Source organism: Salmo salar, chromosome ssa10 (genome assembly GCF_905237065.1).
Source record: "Salmo salar chromosome ssa10, Ssal_v3.1, whole genome shotgun sequence".
NCBI classification, from domain to species: Eukaryota; Metazoa; Chordata; class Actinopteri; order Salmoniformes; family Salmonidae; genus Salmo; species Salmo salar.
Window position 1 is genome coordinate 56,515,617 of NC_059451.1, and position 24,371 is coordinate 56,539,987.

A 24,371-nucleotide genomic window follows, 5' to 3' on the forward strand; every position below is an offset into this window, starting at 1 on the left:
TGAACACCTTTCAGCTCAACTCCTCCCCTCTATCTCTGAACACCTTTCATCTCAACTCCTCCCATCTATCTCTGAACACCTTTCAGCTCAACCCCTCCCATCCATCTCTGAACATCTTTCAGCTCAACTCCTCCCGTCTATCTCTGAACAACCTTCAGCTCAACTCCTCCCGTCTATCTCTGAACAACCTTCAGCTCAACTCCTCCCGTCTGTCTGAACAACTTTCAGCTCAACAACTCCCGTCTGTCTGAACACCTTTCAGCTCAACCCCTCCCGTCTCTCTCTGAACACCTTTCAGCTCAACTCCTCCCGTCTATCTCTATCCATGTTTTATTTCTATTTGCCATATATTTTTCAGCTGTGATGTTTCACAAAAGTTCTGAACCTTTCTATTCTCATAGTTTCTACAGATTGTAAATTAAAGATAATTTTTTTTGTTGCTAAAATTAGTATTATATTATTGATTGATTGACTATGACTTTTCAAATCACCCAGTAGTGCTATCTGCAGAGTTAGTTCCAGGTAAATGTTACTTTCTTCAGCCATTCCTGGACTTGTGACCAAAAACAAGCTACACATGGACAGTACCAAAACAAATGATCTAATGATTCTGTCTCTTCACAGCAAAATCTGCAGACCTGGGATGGTCGTATCCACCATATATATATATATATATATATATATCTTTCTATTGGTTGCAAGAATTGTATATAATAATTTAAATTGAAAAATTCTACGTTTTGAATCCTGCAAATCGGTTCATAAACCATGTACCATGGAATCGCTACATTGAAAATCTGTTCCCAACTATTTAGTAATTTATGCAGCACAGCTGTCACTTTATGACTTTAATCTATCTCCCTAAAGTCAGACCAGCCTTCATGTCTTTAATCTAACTCCCTTAAATCAGACCAGCCTTCATGTCTTTAATCGATCTCCCTAATGTCAGACCAGCCTTCATGTCTTTAATCGATCTCCCTAAAGTCAGACCAGCCTTCATGTCTTTAATCGATCTCCCTAAAGTCAGACCAGCCTTCATGTCTTTAATCTAACTCCCTAAAGTCAGTCAGCCTTTGACTTTATTCATCGTCCTAAAGTGTGTTGACCAATCTTTTGATTATTGTGAGGGTCGTTTGCTCGTTTCGTTGCAGTTTCGAGCAGCTGTGTATCAACTTTGCCAACGAGCAGCTGCAGCAGTTCTTTGTGAAACATGTCTTCAAGCTGGAGCAGGATGAGTACACCCGCGAGAACATCGTCTGGAAGCACATCCAATACAACGACAACCAGAGAACACTGGACGTGCTGGCCAGCAAGTCTCTTAACATCCTGGCACTTATCGACGAGGAGAGCAACTTCCCCAAGGTACCCAGCGTCCGCCCTGTGTTACGCCCCTCAAAAAGGGGAGAAATAATCACGAGAGTGATACGGTATTGTTTCCTCAATGAGAACTTTAGTGCAATGAGGAAAAGACCGCGATTTCCCCGGGAACTTGGGTGGAGACCAGAGCAATCGATCTCAGGCTCATAGTTTAAGAGCATTTAGTAGATCACAGATTAACACTTTTACCATTCAATTAGGCATCACAAAATAAAGTAATCAATATAACGTTTACACATTCCTCTTACAATTCTTACCCTTTGTACGCTTGACGGATTTGAACTTTTTTTACACAATTATATTAATTTTATCATTCTCTATTAACTAGTACTGAATGCATGATCTTTTTAACCTTAGATGTTTTAAGATCCTCACATACTATGAACTTACTAATACTTTTTAATGTATAACAGGCTATGAGTATTTCCTTTAACCTGTCACACCTGCACTTTAAGGCCGCGGCTCAAATGGCTCCATATTCCCTATATAGTGCACTACTAAAGGGCCCATTAGGGCTCTGGTCAACTGTAGTTTACTATGTACGGAATAGGGTGCCATTTGGGACGTAAATTAATTCAGTGACACTTTAAACTACTTTTTTGGTTACTGTTCCCCAATTACACGGTGCTCTGAAGTACCCACCTCATGTGCAACTGATTATAAAGCCTATGATCTTATTAGGTCTTCCCAAATAGCCCCTGTGGATAGGCCAGGGAAGAGAACCATAGCTCTAAAGTGCAAGTAACATTCCAAGTGAGGCCCTGTGATAGACTAGCGTCCTGTCTAGGTGGTGTACTTGTACAGACTGGCGTCCTGTCTAGGCGGTGTACTTGTACAGACTGGCGTCCTGTCTAGGCGGTGTACTTGTACAGACTGGCGTCCTGTCTAGGCGGTGTACTTGTACAGACTGGCGTCCTGTCTAGGCGGTGTACTTGTACAGACTGGCGTCCTGTCTAGGCGGTGTACTTGTACAGACTGGCGTCCTGTCTAGGCGGTGTACTTGTACAGACTGGCGTCCTGTCTAGGCGGTGAACTTGTACAGACTGGCGTCCTGTCTAGGCGGTGAACTTGTACAGTCTGGCGTCCTGTCTAGGCGGTGAACTTGTACAGTCTGGCGTCCTGTCTAGGCGGTGAACTTGTACAGTCTGGCGTCCTGTCTAGGCGGTGAACTTGTACAGTCTGGCGTCCTGTCTAGGCGGTGTACTTGTACAGTCTGGCGTCCTGTCTAGGCGGTGTACTTGTACAGACTGGCGTCCTGTCTAGGCGGTGTACTTGTACAGACTGGCGTCCTGTCTAGGCGGTGTACTTGTACAGACAGGCGTCCTGTCTAGGCGGTGTACTTGTACAGACTGGCGTCCTGTCTAGGCGGTGTACTTGTACAGACTGGCGTCCTGTCTAGGTGGTGTACTTGTACAGACTGGCGTCCTGTCTAGGTAGTGTACTTGTACAGATTAGCGTCCTGTCTAGGTAGTGTACTTGTACATCAAGCTGCCTCAAGCTACAGAAACAAGAAATAGTCTCTTACGCTATGGGCCGTTCTGGCTCGGACAAGTGAAAGATCCTAACGCTTCGGTTCTTTGTTCTGGTGTGTGTGTGTGTGTGTGTGTGTGTGTGTGTGTGTGTGTGTGTGTGTGTGTGTGTGTGTGTGTGTGTGTGTGTGTGTGTAGGGTACAGATATCACCATGATCAACAAGATGAACCAGGTACATGGGAAGGGCGATGTCTACATTCCCCCTAAAAACAACCATGACACCCAGTTTGGAATCCAGCATTTCGCTGGGGTGGTCCACTACGATTCAAAAGGTATTCGAAAGATTTTTCAAAGACGCAAACATTGTATTTCTAGACTCTAAACTGTAATGACTGTTTGTACCGGTGTTGGATTGAGAACCACTTTACTTATTTCAACCTGCCCACTATTTGTGTTTGATATGATCATTATAAAATCTGTATAATGTATTCTGCGTCCCAAAATGGCACCCTATTCCCTGTTAGCCATGGTCAAAAGTAGTGCACTATGTAGAGAATAGGGTGCCATTTGGGACTAGTATAGTTTCATCTTGTTATTTAGGTTTCCTTGAGAAGAACAGAGATGCTCTGAGCGCTGACCTCATCCAGCTGGTGGAGAAATCATCCAATAAGATGCTAAAGCAGGCATTCCAGAACGAGCTCTCCTCCAATCACGAGATAGCCAGCGCCAATCCCAAGATGACCATCACTCCCAAGAACTCTCTACGGGTCAGTGGAACTCTGGGAACGAGGGTTCCCAGTGGTACCCTGGGAACCCCATGGAAAGAGGCCTGGGAAACCCTGGAGCAGCTTCAATATAACACAGATACCCAGCGGTCAAAGCTGCTTCATTGTTTCCCCTATATCGATTGTTTTCAGTGTAAACTTAAACGACTAAAACCAGTTATAAAGTATGTAGAAAGGATTATTTATTTTTATATATATATATATATATATATATATATATATATATATATTACTAACAATCCCCAAAATAAAAACTAGACAGTCAGGGAGAATCAGAAAATTCCCAAAATGTCATGACATGGGGCCCCCATTTGATTTTGTTTCATGTTTGAGTCACTCAGATACAGTAGCATAAGAACATGGCATCATGTGTAGAATTGCAGGAAATTTGCTTTTAAATTGCATATTTTCCCTCAGCCCATGACAAAATGTGTAGAATTGCAGGAAATGTGCTTTTAAACTGCATATTTTCTCTCAGTCCCATCACAAAATGTGTAGAGTTGCAGGAAACTAGCTTTAAAACTGTAAAGAATATATATATCTCAGCCTCATGGTAAAACATGTAGAATTGCAGGAAATGTGCTTTAAAATAGCTACATTTTAGAGTCACTCCGATACAGTAGCATAAGAATACACACACTCTCTCTCTCGGTCTCTGTCTCTCTGTTGCTGTCTCTCTGTTTATCTCTCTCTCTCTCTCTCGTAGTAACCAAAAAAGTGCTAAACAAATAATAATATATTTTAGATTCTTCAAAGTAGCCACCCTTTGCCTTGATGACAGCTTTAGACACTCATGGCATTCTCTCAACCAGCTTCACCTGGAATGCTTTCCAACAGTCTTGAAGGAATTCCCACATATGCTGAGCACTTGTTGGCTGCTTTTCCTTCACTCTGCTGTCCAACTCATCCCAAACCATCTCAACTGGGTTGAGGTTGAGGTCATCTGAAGCAGCATTCCATCACTCTCGTAATTGGGCAAATAGCCCTTACTCAGCCTGGACGTGTGTTGGGTCATAAGCTCAAACCAGATGGGATGGCGTATCACTGCAGAATGCTGTAGTAGCCATGCTGGTTAAGTGTGCCTTAAATTCTAAATAAATTACAGACAGTGTCACCAGCAAAGCACCCCCACACCATCACACCTCCTCCTCCATGCTTCACGGTGGGAACCACACATGCGGAGATCATCCATTCACCTACTCTGCGTCTCACAAAGAGACGGCAGTTGGAACCAAAAATCTCAAATGTAGACTCATCAGACAAAGGACAGATTTCCACTGGTCTGATGTCCATTGCTCGTGTTTCTTGGCCCAAGCAAATCTTTTCTTCTTATTGGTGTCCTTTAGTAGTGGTTTCTTTGCAGCAATTGGACCATGAAGGCCTGATTCATGCAGTCTTCTCTAAACAGCTGATGTTGAGATGTGTCTTTTACTTGAACTCAGTGAAGAATTTATTTGGGCTGCAATCTGAGGTGCAGTTAGTTAACTCTAATGATCTTATCCTTTGCAGCAGAGGTAACTCTGGGTCTTCCTTTCCTGTGGCAGTCCAGTTTTATCATAGCTCTTGATGTTTTTTGCGACTGCACTTGAAGAAACTTCAAAAGTTCTTGAAATGTTCCGTATTGACTGACCTTCATTTCTTGAAGTATTGATGGACTGTCGTTTCTCTATGCTTATTTGAGCTGTTCTTGCCATAATATGGACTTGGTCTTTTACCAAATAGGGCTGTCTTCTGTATACCACCCCTACCTTGTCACAACACAACTGATTGGCTCAAACGCATTAAGAAGGAAAGAAATTCCACAAATGAACTTTTACCAAGGCACACCTGTTAACTGAAATGCATTCCAGGTGACTACCTCATGGAGCTGGTTGAGAGAATGCCAAGAGTGTGCAAAGCTGTCATCAAGTCAAAGGGTGTTTAATATAAAATATATTTTGATTTGTTTAACACTTTTTTTGGGTTACTACATGATTCCATATGTGTTATTTCAAAGTTTTTATGTCTTCACTATTATTCTACAATGTAGAAAATAGTAAAAATAAAGAAAAACCCTGGAATGAGTAGGTGTGTCCAAACATTTTGACTGGTACTGTATATTCTGAATACTGTATATAGATTTCTGTCTTGATATATTTCACTCTCTTTCTTTCTCCACAGCAGCAAACGGTTGATACTAAGAAGCGTGCTCCTACGTTGAGTGGCCAGTTCCGGCAGTCCCTAGATGCCCTGATGAAGACCCTGACAGTGTGCCAGCCCTACTTCATACGCTGCATCAAACCCAACGACTTCAAGAAGCCTATGGTATGTCACAAGTCCTATTCAATTAGGGATAATATGTACTTCTATGGTTTTAATACAGTCACCTAAATAAACTACGACAGATGTTTTGAAATGTCTGTCACTCATAGTAACTGTCCAGTAAAAAAATACAAAAAAATCACACTTTTTAAAAGTTCATATTCCCTTAACTCATACCCAAATAATGTTGTCGACTCATCCTATACTCGTATTTGTGGCCAAAGCATAAATTGGAGAATAAAAGACTCCTAAATCCCCACCTCAAACTTGTATCTCAAACAGACTGTTTTCAGAAATGTTTCCTATTTCATCATCGAACATGATGTCATGTTGGCTCATTGGCTGAGCTGGCCAATCAACGGTCTACTCGCATGAATATTTTTAATGACCATTATACGCCCACACCGTTCTGTTGTTGGGGTACGCCCACACCGTTCTGTTGTTGGGGTACGCCCACACCGTTCTGTTGTTGGGGTACGCCCACACCGTTCTGTTGTTGGGGTACGCCCACACCGTTCTGTTGTTGGGGTACGCCCACACCGTTCTGTTGTTGGGGTATACGCCCACACCGTTCTGTTGTTGGGGTATACGCCCACACCGTTCTGTTGTTGGGGTACGCCCACACCGTTCTGTTGTTGGGGTATACGCCCACACCGTTCTGTTGTTGGGGTATACGCCCACACCGTTCTGTTGTTGGGGTATACGCCCACACCGTTCTGTTGTTGGGGTATACGCCCACACCGTTCTGTTGTTGGGGTATACGCCCACACCGTTCTGTTGTTGGGGTATACGCCCACACCGTTCTGTTGTTGGGGTATACGCCCACACCGTTCTGTTGTTGGGGTATACGCCCACACCGTTCTGTTGTTGGGGTATACGCCCACACTGTTCTGTTGTTGGGGTATACGCCCACATCGTTCTGTTGCTGGGGTATACGCCCACACTGTTCTGTTGCTGGGGTAAACGCCCACACCGTTCCGTTGCTGGGGTAAACGCCCACACCGTTCCAACACAGAAAAGCTGCCTTTGAACATACTCAATTACCATATTTCACTCATATTGTAATTAAATAGTGGTCATATTTGATAGAAATCTGGAAAAAATGTATAGTTACTTTAACATCTATTTTTATCTCAAACTGTTTCTCCTATGAGACCATCCCACTGGCCTAAAGATGGACTGGATGCTTCCCTGTTTTAGCTGTTTGACAGGGATCTGTGTATGCTTCCCTGTTTTAGCTGTTTGACAGGGATCCTGTGTTTGCTTCCCTGTTTTAGCTGTGTGACAGGGATCCTGTGTATGCTTCCCTGTTTTAGCTGTTTGACAGGGATCTGTGTATGCTTCCCTGTTTTAGCTGTTTGACAGGGATCTGTGTATGCTTCCCTGTTTTAGCTGTTTGACAGGGATCCTGTGTTTGCTTCCCTGTTTTAGCTGTTTGACAGGGATCTGTGTATGCGTCAGCTGCGCTACTCTGGGATGATGGAGACCATTAGGATCAGGAAGGCTGGCTATCCCATCCGATACACCTTCGATGAGTTCCTGGAGCGATACCGCGTGCTTCTCAAAAGCAGCCTCTGTGACCCCAAAGTGGTGAGAAGAAATGTTGTTGTTGTTGTTATTTGTTGTTGTTGTTGTTGTTGTTGTTCATTGCGTCACTGCAACTTTGCTCCATCTTGTGGCTCAATCACAGAAACCATGTTTGTTGTTTAAATATGATCACCAGTCATCTTCATAGCATGGCATGTAAAGAAAATGTATATTTTTTTTCTCCCAGGAATCTCCACAGAAATGCGCTGAATTTATCTGTGAGACCGTTCTTGCTGGACAAGATGGTGACTGGAAGACCGGCAAGACAAAGATATTTCTGAAGGTACCAATCAATTTATGCTGACCTCTCACAGATAACTGTAAACAGCATGGTTGTCCAGGTTCCAGGTTTAAAGAATGAAGGAGTGGTTGATTGGATGGATGGATGGATGGCTTGAACGATGGATGGATTGAACGATGGATGGATGGATTGAACGATGGATGGATGGATTGAACGATGGATGGATGGATTGAACGATGGATGGATGGATGGATTGAACGATGGATGGATGGATGGATTGAACGATGGATGGATGGATGGATTGAACGATGGATGGATGGATGGATTGAACGATGGATGGATGGATGGATTGAACGATGGATGGATGGATGGATTGAACGATGGATGGATGGATGGATTGAAGGATGGATGGATGGATTGAAGGATGGATGGATGGATTGAAGGATGGATGGATGGATGGATTGAACGATGGATGGATGGATGGATTGAACGATGGATGGATGGATGGATTGAACGATGGATGGATGGATGGATGGATGGATTGAACGATGGATGGATGGATGGATGGATTGAACGATGGATGGATCGTTTGAACGGATGGCTTGAACGGATGGCTTGAACGGTGGATGGATGGCTTGAACGGTGGATGGATGGCTTGAACGGTGGATGGATGGCTTGAACGGTGGATGGATGGCTTGAACGGTGGATGGATGGCTTGAACGGTGGATGGATGGCTTGAACGGTGGATGGATGGCTTGAACGGTGGATGGATGGCTTGAACGATGGATGGATGGCTTGAACGATGGATGGATGGGTTGAACGATGGATGGATGGATGGATGGGTTGAACGATGGATGGATGGATGGATGGGTTGAACGATGGATGGATGGATGGATGGATGGGTTGAACGATGGATAGATGGATGGATGGATGGATGGGTTGAACGATGGATGGATGGATGGATGGGTTGAACGATGGATGGATGGATGGATTGAACGATGGATGGATGGATGGGTTGAACGATGGATGGATGGATGGATTGAACGATGGATGGATGGATGGATTGAACGATGGATGGATGGATGGATTGAACGATGGATGGATGGATGGATTGAACGATGGATGGATGGATGGATTGAACGGATTGAACGATGGATGGATTGAACGATGGATTGAACGATGGATTGAACGATGGATGGAACGATGGATGGAACGATGGATGGAACGATGGATGGAACGGTAGGATTGAACGGTAGGGTTGAACGATGGATGGAACGGTAGGATGGTAGGACGGTTGGATGGATGGATGGATGGATGGATGGATTGATTGATTGAGCTTTCCATTCCTCTCAGGACTTCCATGACACTATGCTGGAGCTGGAGAGAATGAACGAGTTGAATGAGAAAGCCCTTCTGATACAGAGGGTCCTGCGAGGCTACAAACATCGGTATGATATAGGGCCAAGCAGCTGAATATACTGTCTCTACATAGACCCATATGACCCCTGGTCAAAAGTAATGCATTATATAGGGAATAGGGGTGCCGTTGTGGATGTTAGGCTATTGTAGTCATGTGATGTAACAGTCCATTGAGATGTCTTTGTCTTCTATATGTCACTCTGCAGGAGACAGTTCCTGAAACAGAAGTCCTCTGCACTGGTCATTCAGAAACACTGGAGAGGCTACAAAGGCAGAAAGCTCTACAGAGTGGTGAGTTACTGGCTGTTAACGTATTCCATTTAGAGATCAAAGAATATATATAATGACGAACATAAACATACCGAAAACATATTACAAGACTGTTAAGAACGTTTAACAGGAAAACATATGCCAAACCTGTTAGAATAAAACAGACAACATGTTTATGGCCTTCTCTCCTCCAGGTCCAGCTGGGTTTTGCTCGTCTGCAGGCGAAGGTCCGAGCCCGCCAGCTTCAGCACCACTACCAGCAGAAGAGGGTTGCTGCGGTCCGGCTGCAGGCACAGACACGGGGTTACCTGGCCAGGAAGGAGTGGCAGAGGAAGAGACAAGCGGTGATCCTCTTGCAGGCTAACTCCAGGGGAATGCTGGCCAGGAAACATGTGAAGAAGATGAAGAGAGACGTAAGATAAGCAGTCTCTTCCACCCTCACCTTTTCAAGACGACATGTTCACTGTACAGTAGTAAATATATGTCTTTCTTGATAATAAATGTAGTCATATCTGTTAGATATGTTCTTGCTCTTTGGGGGTCTAGGCAGGGTTACTGTAAAACACTTTGCGACAACTGTTGTTGTAAAAGGGCTTTATAAATACATTTGATAGATGTATTGCTTAATAGCTTGGTTGACTGATTGACTGACTGTTTTGATTTATTTCTGATCAGCATCGTGAGGAGAAACTTGATTGACTGATTCAGTCAACCAATAATTAAATCTGACTGACTCGTTAATCAGTTATTGACTGTGTTCCTGAACTCCCGTTCATCCTAGATGTTCCTGTCAGCTAAGGAGCGTCGTGAGGAAGAGTTGGCAGCCCTGGAGAGGCAAAGACGTTTAGACCAGGTGCTCCGGCAGAAGAAAGAGAAGGAGGCCAGCACCCAATCAGAATCAATCACAGCACAGGAAATGGTGGACGACATCTTTGGGTTCCTGCCCAATATGGTGGGAGGGCAGGAGGGACAAGCTCCTGTTGGATTCAAGGTTAAGGACCTCTGTAATAGATTCTAGTAAGATGCATTGTGGTAAAATACTGGTATTGCAGCATCCCTGAAGGTGTTGATGAGTCCAACCTACAGATTTAGAAAACTAGAGGTGCTGCTTTTAAATGTTGCATTGTTATCGCAGTCTTTTGTCCCCAAGTGCACCCTCTAGATTGTTTTACTCTGTGGTCCATCCCCCCTTTGATGATGCTTCCAACCCTTGTAATACCATTCTACAGTCCCATAGTCTTGTTAAACCACATTCTGTTTTAGTCGAGGTTTCACGAGACATCACAGTTACAATATCCATGATCTCTGTTTCTTCTTCTTCAGGACCTGGAGAAGCAGGGAGAGCGGACCAGACCAGAGGAGGTGGATCTGGACGACCTGCCCATGGTAGAGGACATCCCCGAGGAGGACTACGACGACCTGGATGAGTATTCCTTCTCCAAGTTTGCCTCCATGTACTTCCAGGGCGCCGCCACGCCAACACACATCCGCCAGAGGCTCAGACAGCCACTACTCTACCACGAAGACGAAGGAGATGTTGTGGTAAATCCCATTTAAAAAAAAAAAAAAAAATATGATGAGAGAATTTTAGCAAAACTCACCCAATAGAAACCCCCATCTTGGCACAGAATTTGCCTTGTCGAAGTGACCGGTACATTGAATAAACTGTCGGTGCCGTCACAGTGTCCTTCATTGTTGTGAAATTCAAAAAGTTTTCTGAACTCAGTCTTTCGGAGGCTTTCCTAAACCCAGCTTTCAATGTTTCTTAAAAGAATCATTGTTTAATAACAGTAAATACCGTACGTTTCACTTACTTTAACTCCTTCCTTATTTGACCGCGATCATCTGTTTTATGAACATTAAATAAAAAAATTTAAATACAAAATTGTTCACAGAAGAAAAAAAAATTCTCAATCCATCATTGTGTTGTTGTCTCTCTCTGTCCGCAGGCCTCAATTACAGTCTGGTGGATCATCCTGAGGTTCATGGGGGACCTGCCGGAGCCCAAGCTGGTGCAGGGCCAGGGGGCCAGGGGCCTCAGGGGGTCAAACATGACTAACAGCTCCCTGGATCAGGACCTAGTCTTGAGACAGGACAGGAGGCTGAGCCACATGGTGGGCCTGGATCAGGTGGGTATCACTGGGATTAGCTCAAGTAGGACAGGAAAAACAGCAGAATGATGGGACGGCATTTTCATTTTATTTTTCGTCTCTTTTTCTCAACAGTTTCAGTGAATGTTCTCCTTTGACCATGTCTCCAGTATAGGCTTAATGAATTAATGTATTTTATAGAGGGTTCTGAGGAACCAGAAAAACCGGAAGGTCTCCACAGTACCAGAGGAACCTGCTCCTAAAGGGAGGAAGGGTTCCACCTTTACAGACCTGCTGTCCCGGAACCGCAAGGCGTCTGCCAAGCCAGACGAGGTGATTTCCAGAGCTTTATTCTCTAGCTCACCACACCAACATTAACACACACACTGATAAACTTCTTCATCTGTTTACAACTATAACCTCTGACCTGGAGGGCCCACAGTCCAAACGTCCATTTTTGGCACGCTGATTGGCTGAAAGGAATGGCCCTTTTTTTTTACACCAGGACTAAGCTTAATCTGTGTCCGGGAAACCACCCCAATAAAGCCTGAACGTTTACTTCCCTTGTGGTCCTCAGGTGATACTGAACCGGAAGGGTTCCTCGGCTGTAGACGCAACACCCCGAGCCAGGAAGGGTTCTACGTTCACCAACATGCTGAGTGGGGGTAGAAAGACGTCTTCCATCCCCGAAGAGGTCCCAGCCTCTCCCTCTAGGGGCATGAGGAAACCCTCTATCATCCAGGAGGAGGTGAGACTGAGGACTGGGTCTGAAATGGCACCCGGTTCCCTATATAGTGCACTATTGGGCCCTTGTCAAAAGTAGGGCACTATATAGGGAATAGGGTGCCATTTAGGACTAAAACTGAGGACTGAGCCCAGGCTCCACAGATCAAGAGGCCCAGTAAAACCACAACAGTGACCACAATATCTAGACCAACATTAAAATGGGGGCGACAGCCTGGTAGCCTCGAGGTCAGAGAGGCGGCCTGCAACAATAGAGTCATCTTTATGATGTGTATGGTGTTGTGTCCCCCAGTCAGAGGAAGGAGAAGAGGTTTCCAAGCCGCCCACTGTGCAGACCATCAGTGAGGAGGACGAGATACTGGTAGGAGGGGGACCCACCCTCGACCGACCAATGACTGCTCTGGAAAAGCTGCACGTCATCGTGGCTTACGCCATCGTCAGAAGAGACCTCAGGTGTGTGGCTCTGGCTGCTCTTTGCCCTCTCTTTCCTCTCCCTCTCTCTATCCTCTCCCTCTCTCTATCATCTCCCTCTCTCTTGCCTCTCCCTCTCTCTTGCCTCTCCCTCTCTCTTGCCTCTCTCTATCCTCTCCTTCTCTCTTGCCTCTCCCTCTCTCTTGCCTCTCTCTATCCTCTCCTTCTCTCTTGCCTCTCCCTCTCTCTTGCCTCTCCCTCTCTCTTTCCTCTCCCTCTCTTGCCTCTCTCTATCCGCTCCCTCTCTTTCCTCTCCCTCTCTTGCCTCTCTCTATCCTCTCCCTCTCTCTATCCTCTCCTTCTCTCTTGCCTCTCCCTCTCTCTTTCCTCTCCCTCTCTTGCCTCTCCCTCTCTCTTTCCTCTCCCTCTCTCTTGCCTCTCTCTTGCCTCTCTCTTGCCTCTCCCTCTCTCTTGCCTCTCCCTCTCTCTTGCCTCTCCCTCTCTCTTTGCCCTCTGTTTCATCTCCCTCTCTCTTTGCCCTCCCTCTGTTCCTCTGTTTTCTCCATGTAGAGATGAGATCTATTGTCAGATCTGTAAGCAGCTGCAGGAGAACGGGAACCGCAGCAGTTTCTACCGAGGTTGGATCCTTCTGTCCATCTGTCTGGGGATCTTCCCCCCCACTGAACGCTTCATCAAGGTAGGTCCTCCCTCCTGTCCTCGCAGATAAAAGACTGTGCGTGATGACGTAGTGCACAGAAAAATAACTTTTACGGTTAAATTACGTAAATAAAATACAAGTTAAGTGGGTTTCCATCGCATTTTCAGAATCTACTGATGAATTTGTCACAAGAAACATTTCATTATATAGCGAATGTGCCCACTCTTGTCTTGGCACTGCGTTCTAGCCAACACCTTGCAGATATTCAGTGCGGGTAGGCTAGCCTAAATTATGAGATTATGATGGACAAAAAAAAGTGAGATTGGTTGCATTAGTCAAACGGAAGCCAAGCATCGATCATCGTTTCTCCAGAATAAGACCCTGGATATTAATTGGAAAGGAGCATGAAGCTCGTCACCGTGCAGTTTCGCCACCCTGTGAAGTTCATCATAACTTATTTAATCTGTAGCCTAATAAACTGCATGCTTTCCCAAGTCGTAGTGGGAGGACCACTCAATATATAACTCACAAGTTTACGTCGATATGATGGTTATTATATCAATATTTCCGCATAAAGCCGTTTCCACCGCCACTTCTCGCATTACTAGTTTTACCGACACAGACATATCTTACCTTGTCTAGCGCGTTTTGTTTTGTAAACATTTGGTTGGAAAGTTTACAGACAAATTTGCTGTTTCCATTAGGCACGTCGTGACATCTTGTTTTTATCCAATTTGTAATTTACTCGCTTAAAAAGGTTGGATGGAAACCAGGTTAGTGAATGATTTACGCAAAGTCTGAGTTTCCCACGCTTATCACAACTCTGAATGGACCCACGCTTATCACAACTCTGAATGGGCCCACGCTTATCACAACTCTGAATGGGCCCACGCTTATCACAACTCTGAATGGGCCCACGCTTATCACAACTCTGAATGGACCCATGCATGATATAGTCTAGATGAATAAGATCCTACATTGACTGATCTCTCTCTCTCTCCCTTCCTACAGTTCCTCCAGAGCTTTATCCGCTTCGGCCCGATGGGCTACGCCCCCTACTGTGCCAAGAGACTGAGACGCACCGTAGCCAATGGGGTTAGAGGAGAGCCTCCGAGCTGGCTGGAACTAGAGGTGAGAGGGAACTAGGGATATCACTTGACGTTTAAACAGCCGTTTATTTTAGCGTTAATACATTGAAATGATAACCTACTTACTGCTGTCCCCAACCCAATCAGCGACAATGCTATTTAATGCCGTTTTAGGGTTCTCTGCTGTGTGCCTCTCCTACATGTTCTCAGTGGTCAGTACGTAGGACTTCCTGTCCCACTTCTCATCAATGTGATGACTCGTTGCAGTGATTTATGACAGCGTGTTCATAGACGTACGACGTCGGAGAGCTCGTTCTTTGTACACTTTCTCTGGCCGGGGTCGTCACGGTTTTTCAACATCTTGTAGTCTGGTTCTAGATATGCCATCAGGGCATTGAAGCAGACATCCTCCACCATTGACAATAGTTGCATATCAACTGTGCAATCATTTGGTGATCGGGACCTGTTAGTGGTAGTTTGGTGACCATGGGACCTGTTAGTGGTAGTTTGGTGATCGGGGCCTGTTAGTGGTAGTTTGGTGACCATGGGACCTGTTAGTGGTAGTTTGGTGATCGGGACCTGTTAGTGGTAGTTTGGTGATCGGGGCCTGTTAGTGGTAGCTTGGTGATCATGGGACCTGTTAGTGGTAGTTTGGTGATCATGGGACCTGTTAGTGGTAGTTTGGTGATCATGGGACCTGTTAGTGGTAGTTTGGTGATCATGGGACCTGTTAGTGGTAGTTTGGTGATCATGGGACCTGTTAGTGGTAGTTTGGTGATCGGGGCCTGTTAGTGGTAGTTTGGTGATCATGGGACCTGTTAGCGGTAGTTTGGTGATCGGGGCCTGTTAGCGGAAGTTTGGTGATCGGGGCCTGTTAGCGGTAGTTTGGTGATCATGGGACCTGTTAGCGGTAGTTTGGTGATCATGGGACCTGTTAGTGATAGTTTGGTGATCATGGGACCTGTTAGTGGTAGTTTGGTGATCGGGACCTGTTAGTGGTAGTTTGGTGATCGGGACCTGTTAGCGGTAGTTTGGTGATCGGGGCCTGTTAGCGGTAGTTTGGTGATCGGGGCCTGTTAGCGGTAGTTTGGTGATCATGGGACCTGTTAGCGGTAGTTTGGTGATCATGGGACCTGTTAGCGGTAGTTTGGTGATCATGGAACCTGTTAGCGGTAGTTTGGTGATCATGGGACCTGTTAGCGGTAGTTTGGTGATCATGGGACCTGTTAGCGGTAGTTTGGTGATCGGGACCTGTTAGCGGTAGTTTGGTGATAACTTCACTGTGATTTGAATTTTGTAGAGGAATGAATAAATAAATAAACAAAAAAGCGTTTCAGTTAGGGATTTGTTTCTTAACGATCCCATTTTTTTATTAACCTTTTTTAGTTCTTCTCTGGTTCTTCTGTAGTTATTTTGTCGTCCGTCTGTAGTTATTTTGTAGTTCTTCTCTTCTCCAACCTTTGACCTCTAACCTGTGTTTGTGGTGACTGACAGGCGACCAAGTCTAAGAAGCCCATTGCGGTGTCTGTGACCCTGATGGACGGTCGTACCATCAGCCTGCCTGTAGACTCCTCCTCCACCTCCAAGGAGATCTGCCAGTTACTCTCTGAGAAGGTCTCCCTCAAAGACACCTTCGGGTTCTCTCTTTACGTGGCTCTCTATGAAAAGGTAAGCAGTAATATTATCAGTAGGATTCATGCCCCCCCCCCCACCCCCCGTCCTGTTTTACTCTGACCTCTACTTCCAGAAAAGTATTTGAGACACCCTGAATTCGACCCCTAGGCACTCCTGTACATCCGAAAGTGTAAGCGATATGGCACGGCTTCACCTTTGCCTTCTGATAGGTTGGATTACATTTTGGCCATATTGCTAACCTCTTCCAATCTAAAGGAGCGTCTAGGGACAAGAGACTGGGGGTCGATTTGGAATTGAGCAACTGTCTGGTGGACCAATGTGACAGGGTTCTTAGTGTTGCTATGTGTTTAGTGTAATGTCAATGAGGTGTCTGTCTGGTCCCACCCTCTCCAGGTGTGGTCGCTGGGCAGCGGAAGGGAGCACGTGATGGACGCCATCTCCCAGTGCGAACAGGAAGTGAAACGGAAGGGTGGGCAGGAGCAGCATGCCCCGTGGAGACTCTACTACAGAAAGGAGATCTTCACCCCGTGGCATGACTGTAAAGAGGACTCCGTCAGCACAGATCTCATCTACAGACAGATCATCAGGGGACTACGCTACGGAGAGTACAAGTGTGACAAGGTGATGTAATGCTCTGGCCTTAAGTTTTCCCCCAGTTACAGATCTCGGAACAGCTTTCCCTACCCCTAATCCTAACTCTCACAATTAGTGGGGAAAATTCAGAACTGACCCAAGATTAGCATCTAGGGCAACTTTACCCTACACAGTCAAGTCTTGAAGTAAAGTGATCTATGTCACTGGTTCATATACTGTACGTCTCCAAGAACCAATGTAAAGGTTTGGAACATTTACCGTGGTCTGTAGAGTAGCAGTGTGAGAAGGTAGGTAATGCCCTGTCTGGCTATGCTGTGCTGTGTTATGCTGTGCTGTGTTATGCTGTGCTGTGTTATGCTGTGCTGTGTTATGCTGTGCTGTGTTATGATGCTGTGCTGTGTTATGCTGCTGTGCTGTGTTATGCTGCTGTGTTATGCTGCTGTGCTGTGTTATGCTGCTGTGTTATGCTGCTGTGTTATGCGTGCTGTGTTATGCTGCTGTGCTGTGTTATGCTGCTGTGTTATGCTGCTGTGTTATGCTGCTGTGTTGTGTTATGCTGCTGTGTTGTGTTGTGCTGTGCTGTGTTGTGCTGTGCTGTGCTGTGTTGTGCTGTGCTGTGCTGTGCTGTGCTGTGCTGTGTTATGTTATGTTATGTTATGTTATGTTATGTGCTGTGCTGTGCTGTGCTGTGCTGTGCTGTGCTGTGCTGTGCTGTGCTGTGCTGTGCTGTGCTGTGCTGTGCTGTGCTGTGCTGTGCTGTGCTGTGCTGTGTTGTGTTGTGTTGTGTTGTGTTGTGTTGTGTTGTGTTGTGCTGTGCTGTGTTGTGTTGTGTTATGCTGTGTTATGTTATGCTGTGTTATGTTATGCTGTGTTGTGTTATGCTGTGTTGTGCTGTGTGCACTGCACTGACATGCGTGACTGTTGCTGACATTCTGATGTTCAGATGAAGGGAATGAAATGGTCTGTAATGTGCACCAGCGTGGAGCTCAACTCAGACAGCGGTGTGAAGCCGACTGTAGATGCTGGTAGTCATTCAAAGCCTCTACAATGGAACTTTCCACTACTGCTCTTTCTGCCATGTAATGTTGTTAATCAAGCTAAACCAGACAATAGTTGATCTGTTTAACTAGTCCTGTAATGGTGTTATTAAACTAAACCAGACATCTAACTAGTCCTGTAATGGTGTTATTAAACTAAACCAGACAATAGTTGATCTGTTTAACTAGTCCTGTAATGGTGTTATTAAACTAAACCAGACAATAGTTGATCTGTTTAACTAGTCCTGTAATGGTGTTATTAAACTAAACCAGGCATCTAACTAGTCCTGTAATGGTGTTATTAAACTAAACCAGACAATAGTTGATCTGTTTACCTAGTCCTGTAATGGTGTTATTAAACTAAACCAGACAATAGTTGATCTGTTTAACTAGTCCTGTAATGGCGTTATTATAGACAATAGTTGATCAATTTAACTAGTCCTGTAATGGTGTTATTAAACTAAACCAGACAATAGTTGATCTGTTTAACTAGTCCTGTAATGGTGTTATTAAACTAAACCAGACAATAGTTGATCTGTTTACCTGGTCAGGTAATGGTGTTATTATAGACAATAGTTGATCTATTTAACTAGTCCTGTAATGGTGTTATTATAGACAATAGTTGATCTGTTTAACTAGTCCTGTAATGGTGTTATTAAACTAAACCAGACAATAGTTGATCTGTTTAACTAGTCCTGTAATGGTGTTATTATAGACAATAGTTGATCTATTTAACTAGTCCTGTAATGGTGTTATTAAACTAAACCAGACAATAGTTGATCTATTTAACTAGTCCTGTAATGGTGTTATTAAACTAAAACAGACAATAGTTGATCTGTTTAACTAGTCCTGTAATGGTGTTATTATAGACAATAGTTGATCTATTTAACTAGTCCTGTAATGGTGTTATTAAACTAAACCAGACAATAGTTGATCTATTTAACTAGTCCTGTAATGGTGTTATTATAGACAATAGTTGATCAATTTAACTAGTCCTGTAATGGTGTTATTAAACTAAACCAGACAATAGTTGATCTATTTAACTAGTCCTGTAATGGTGTTATTAAACTAAACCAGACAATAGTTGATCAATTTAACTAGTCCTGTAATGGTGTTATTAAACTAAACCAGACAATAGTTGATCTGTTTAACTAGTCCTGTAATGGTGTTATTAAACTAAACCAGACATCTAACTAGTCCTGTAATTGTGTTATTAAACTAAACCAGACAATAGTTGATCTGTTTACCTGGTCAGGTAATGGTGTTATTATAGACAATAGTTGATCTATTTAACTAGTCCTGTAATGGTGTTATTATAGACAATAGTTGATCTGTTTAACTAGTCCTGTAATGGTGTTATTAAACTAAACCAGACAATAGTTGATCTGTTTAACTAGTCCTGTAATGGTGTTATTATAGACAATAGTTGATCTATTTAACTAGTCCTGTAATGGTGTTATTAAACTAAACCAGACAATAGTTGATCTATTTAACTAGTCCTGTAATGGTGTTATTAAACTAAACCAGACAATAGTTGATCTATTTAACTAGTCCTGTAATGGTGTTATTATAGACAATAGTTGATCAATTTAACTAGTCCTGTAATGGTGTTATTAAACTAAACCAGACAATAGTTGATCTATTTAACTAGTCCTGTAATGGTGTTATTAAACTAAACCAGACAATAGTTGATCAATTTAACTAGTCCTGTAATGGTGTTATTAAACTAAACCAGACAATAGTTGATCTGTTTAACTAGTCCTGTAATGGTGTTATTAAACTAAACCAGACATCTAACTAGTCCTGTAATTGTGTTATTAAACTAAACCAGACAATAGTTGATCTGTTTACCTGGTCAGGTAATGGTGTTATTATAGACAATAGTTGATCTATTTAACCTCTTGGGGCTAGGTGGGACGCTAGCGTGCCACCCGTGGTGCACTCCATCAACAGCAGGTGCATTTCAAGAGCGGCAAATTTGAATCCAAATAAATGTCAAAATTCAAATTTTTCAAAAATACAACTATGTTACACCATTTGAAAGATAAACATCTCCTTAATCTAACCACGTTTTACGATTTCAAAAAGGTTTTACGGCGAAAGCATAAATTTAGAGTATGTTAGGACAGTACATTTACAAGAGTTGTGTGTAATGTTTTGTCAAGTCAAAGACAGGGTCACCAAAACCATAAAACCAGCTAAAATGATGCACTAACCTTTTACAATCTCCATCAGATGACACTCCTAGGACATTATGTTAGACAATGCATGCATTTTTAGTTCTATCAAGTTCATATTTATATCCAAAAACAGCGTTTTACTATGGCATTGATGTTGAGGAAATCGTTTCCCTCCAATAACCGGCAGTCAAGTCAGCGTCAGAAATTAAATAATTAAAATTAGAAAACATTGGTAAAATATTATATTGTCATTTAAAGAATTATAGATTTACATCTCTTGAAAGCAATCAACTTGCCAGATTTAAAAATAACCTTACTGGGAAATCACACTTTGCAATAATCTGAGCACTGCGCCCAGAAAAATACGGCGTTGCGATACAGACTAGACGTCATGTTGGGGAGATCTAAAATCGAAAATACTATGTAAATAATCCATTACCTTTGATTCTCTTCATCAGATGTCACTTCCAGGTATCACAGGTCCATAACGAATGTAGTTTTGTTCAAAAAAGCTCATCATTTATGTCCAAAAATCTCCGTCTCGTTAGCACATGATGTAAGCCAGCCGGACTTCTCGTCATGAACGAGGGGAAAAAATATATTTCCGTTCGTTCAAACATGTCAAACGTTGTATAGCATAAATCATTAGGGCCTTTTTTAACCAGAACATGAATAATATTCAAGGTGGACGAATGCATACTCTTTTATAACGTATTGGAACGAGGGTACCCAACATGAACTAGCGCGCCAGGTGTCTAATGGGACATCACCGTTCCATGGCTCTTGTTCGGTCAGATCTCCCTCCAGAAGACTCAAAACACTTTGTAAAGGCTGGTGACATCTAGTGGAAGCAATAGGAAGTGCCAAAATATTCCTAAACCCCTGTGTTTTTCAATGGGATAGGTTTAAAGTCAATACAACACATCAGGTATCCACTTCCTGTCAGAAAATGTCTCAGGGTTTTGCCTGCCAAATGAGTTCTGTTATACTCACAGACACCATTCAAACAGTTTTGGAAACTTTAGAGTGTTTTCTATCCATATATAATAAGTATATGCATATTCTAGTTACTGGGTAGGATTAGTAACCAGATTAAATCGGGTAATTTTTTTTTATCCAGACGTGCAAATGCTGCCCCCTAGACCCAACAGGTTAACTAGTCCTGTAATGGTGTTATTATAGACAATAGTTGATCTGTTTAACTAGTCCTGTAATGGTGTTATTAAACTAAACCAGACAATAGTTGATTTTCTTAACTAGTCCTGTAATGGTGTTATTAAACTAAACCAGACAATAGTTGATCTGTTTACCTGGTCAGGTAATGGTGTTATTATAGACAATAGTTGATCTATTTAACTAGTCCTGTAATGGTGTTATTATAGACAATAGTTGATCTGTTTAACTAGTCCTGTAATGGTGTTATTAAACTAAACCAGACAATAGTTGATCTTCTTAACTAGTCCTGTAATGGTGTTATTAAACTAAACCAGACAATAGTTGATATGTTTACCTGGTCAGGTAATGGTGTTATTATAGACAATAGTTGATCTATTTAACTAGTCCTGTAATGATGTTATTATAGACAATAGTTGATCTGTTTAACTAGTCCTGTAATGGTGTTATTAAACTAAACCAGACAATAGTTGATCTGTTTAACTAGTCCTGTAATGGTGTTATTATAGACAATAGTTGATCAATTTAACTAGTCCTGTAATGGTGTTATTAAACTAAAACAGACAATAGTTGATATGTTTAACTAGTCCTGTAATGGTGTTATTAAACTAAACCAGACAATAGTTGATCTATTTAACTAGTCCTGTAATGGTGTTATTAAACTAAAACAGACAATAGTTGATCTGTTTAACTAGTCCTGTAATGGTGTTATTATAGACAATAGTTGATCTATTTAACTAGTCCTGTAATGGTGTTATTAAACTAAACCAGACAATAGTTGATCTATTTAACTAGTCCTGTAATAGTGTTATTATAGACAATAGTTGATCTATTTAACTAGGCCTGTAATGGTGTTATTAAACTAAACCAGACATCTAACTAGTCCTGTAATGGTTTTATTAAACTAAACCAGACAATAGTTGATCTGTTTAACTAGTCCTGTAATGGTGTTATTAAACTAAACCAGACATCTAACTAGTCCTGTAATGGTTTTATTAAACTAAACCAGACAATAGTTGATCTGTTTAACTAGTCCTGTAATGGTGTTATTAAACTAAACCAGACAATAGTTGATCTATTTAACTAGGCCTGTAATGGTGTTATTAAACTAAACCAGACATCTAACTTGTCCTGTAATGGTGTTATTATAGACAATAGTTGATCTGTTTAACTAGTCCTGTAATGGTGTTATTAAACTAAACCAGACATCTAACTAGTCCTGTAATGGTGTTATTATAGACAATAGTTGATCTATTTAACTAGTCCTGTAATGGTGTTATTAAACTAAACCAGACAATAGTTGATCTATTTAACTAGTCCTGTAATGGTGTTATTGAACTAAACCAGACAATAGTTGATCTATTTAACTAGTCCTGTAATGGTGTTATTCTAGACAATAATTGATCTATTTAACTAGTCCTGTAATAGTGTTATGAAACTAAACCAGACAATAGTTGATCTGTTTAACTAGTCCTGTAATGGTGTTATTATAGACAATAGTTGATCTATTTAACTAGTCCTGTAATGGTGTTATTAAACTAAACCAGACAATAGTTGATCTATTTAACTAGTCCTGTAATGGTGTTATTATAGACAATAGTTGATCTATTTAACTAGTCCTGTAATAGTGTTATTAAACTAAACCAGACAATAGTTGATCTGTTTAACTAGTCCTGTAATGGTGTTATTATAGACAATAGTTGATCAATTTAACTAGTCCTGTAATGGTGTTATTAAACTAAACCAGACAATAGTTGATCTGTTTAACTAGTCCTGTAATGGTGTTATTAAACTAAAACAGACATCTAACTAGTCCTGTAATTGTGTTATTAAACTAAACCAGACAATAGTTGATCTGTTTACCTGGTCAGGTAATGGTGTTATATAGACAATAGTTGATCTATTTAACTAGTCCTGTAATGGTGTTATTATAGACAATAGTTGATCTGTTTAACTAGTCCTGTAATGGTGTTATTAAACTAAACCAGACAATAGTTGATCTTCTTAACTAGTCCTGTAATGGTGTTATTAAACTAAACCAGACAATAGTTGATCTGTTTACCTGGTCAGGTAATGGTGTTATTATAGACAATAGTTGATCTATTTAACTAGTCCTGTAATGGTGTTATTATAGACAATAGTTGATCTGTTTAACTAGTCCTGTAATGGTGTTATTAAACTAAACCAGACAATAGTTGATCTGTTTAATTAGTCCTGTAATGGTGTTATTATAGACAATAGTTGATCAATTTAACTAGTCCTGTAATGGTGTTATTAAACTAAAACAGACAATAGTTGATATGTTTAACTAGTCCTGTAATGGTGTTATTAAACTAAACCAGACATGTAACTAGTCCTGTAATGGTTTTATTAAACTAAACCAGACAATAGTTGATCTGTTTAACTAGTCCTGTAATGGTGTTATTAAACTAAACCAGACAATAGTTGATCAATTTAACTAGTCCTGTAATGGTGTTATTAAACTAAAACAGACAATAGTTGATATGTTTAACTAGTCCTGTAATGGTGTTATTAAACTAAACCAGACATGTAACTAGTCCTGTAATGGTTTTATTAAACTAAACCAGACAATAGTTGATCTGTTTAACTAGTCCTGTAATGGTGTTATTAAACTAAACCAGACAATAGTTGATCTATTTAACTAGGCCTGTAATGGTGTTATTAAACTAAACCAGACATCTAACTAGTCCTGTAATGGTTTTATTAAACTAAACCAGACAATAGTTGATCTGTTTAACTAGTCATGTAATGGTGTTATTAAACTAAACCAGACAATTTTTGATCTTCTTAACTAGTCCTGTAATGGTGTTATTAAACTAAACCAGACAATAGTTGATCTGTTTACCTGGTCAGGTAATGGTGTTATTATAGACAATAGTTGATCTATTTAACTAGTCCTGTAATGGTGTTATTATAGACAATAGTTGATCTGTTTAACTAGTCCTGTAATGGTGTTATTAAACTAAACCAGACAATAGTTGATCTGTTTACCTGGTCAGGTAATGGTGTTATTATAGACAATAGTTGATCTATTTAACTAGTCCTGTAATGGTGTTATTATAGACAATAGTTGATCTGTTTAACTAGTCCTGTAATGGTGTTATTAAACTAAACCAGACAATAGTTGATCTTCTTAACTAGTCCTGTAATGGTGTTATTATCTAAACCAGACAATAGTTGATCTGTTTACCTGGTCAGGTAATGGTGTTATTATAGACAATAGTTGATCTATTTAACTAGGCCTGTAATGGTGTTATTAAACTAAACCAGACATCTAACTAGTCCTGTA

At 41.9% G+C, this 24,371-nt stretch overlaps 1 protein-coding gene across 5 annotated transcripts in view; it reads left to right on the plus strand.

Moving 5' to 3' along the window:
- Positions 1-24,371, plus strand: part of myo7ba (myosin VIIBa) — a 148,379-nt gene that overhangs the window by 12,690 nt on the left and 111,318 nt on the right. For 4 of the 5 annotated variants that reach the window (XM_045687978.1, XM_045687977.1, XM_045687979.1 and 1 more), the window contains exons 13-31: positions 1,152-1,362; positions 3,045-3,180; positions 3,449-3,615; positions 5,794-5,937; positions 7,366-7,524; positions 7,709-7,804; positions 9,116-9,210; positions 9,388-9,472; positions 9,646-9,864; positions 10,233-10,442; positions 10,775-10,993; positions 11,401-11,580; positions 11,743-11,874; positions 12,119-12,289; positions 12,578-12,738; positions 13,267-13,393; positions 14,366-14,485; positions 15,937-16,110; positions 16,471-16,698. In XM_045687978.1, the coding sequence (XP_045543934.1) occupies positions 1,152-1,362; positions 3,045-3,180; positions 3,449-3,615; positions 5,794-5,937; positions 7,366-7,524; positions 7,709-7,804; positions 9,116-9,210; positions 9,388-9,472; positions 9,646-9,864; positions 10,233-10,442; positions 10,775-10,993; positions 11,401-11,580; positions 11,743-11,874; positions 12,119-12,289; positions 12,578-12,738; positions 13,267-13,393; positions 14,366-14,485; positions 15,937-16,110; positions 16,471-16,698 (3,034 nt within the window). The remainder of the gene's footprint in view (positions 1-1,151; positions 1,363-3,044; positions 3,181-3,448; positions 3,616-5,793; positions 5,938-7,365; positions 7,525-7,708; positions 7,805-9,115; positions 9,211-9,387; positions 9,473-9,645; positions 9,865-10,232; positions 10,443-10,774; positions 10,994-11,400; positions 11,581-11,742; positions 11,875-12,118; positions 12,290-12,577; positions 12,739-13,266; positions 13,394-14,365; positions 14,486-15,936; positions 16,111-16,470; positions 16,699-24,371) is intronic. The other variant, XM_045687976.1, reaches the window with a different exon arrangement.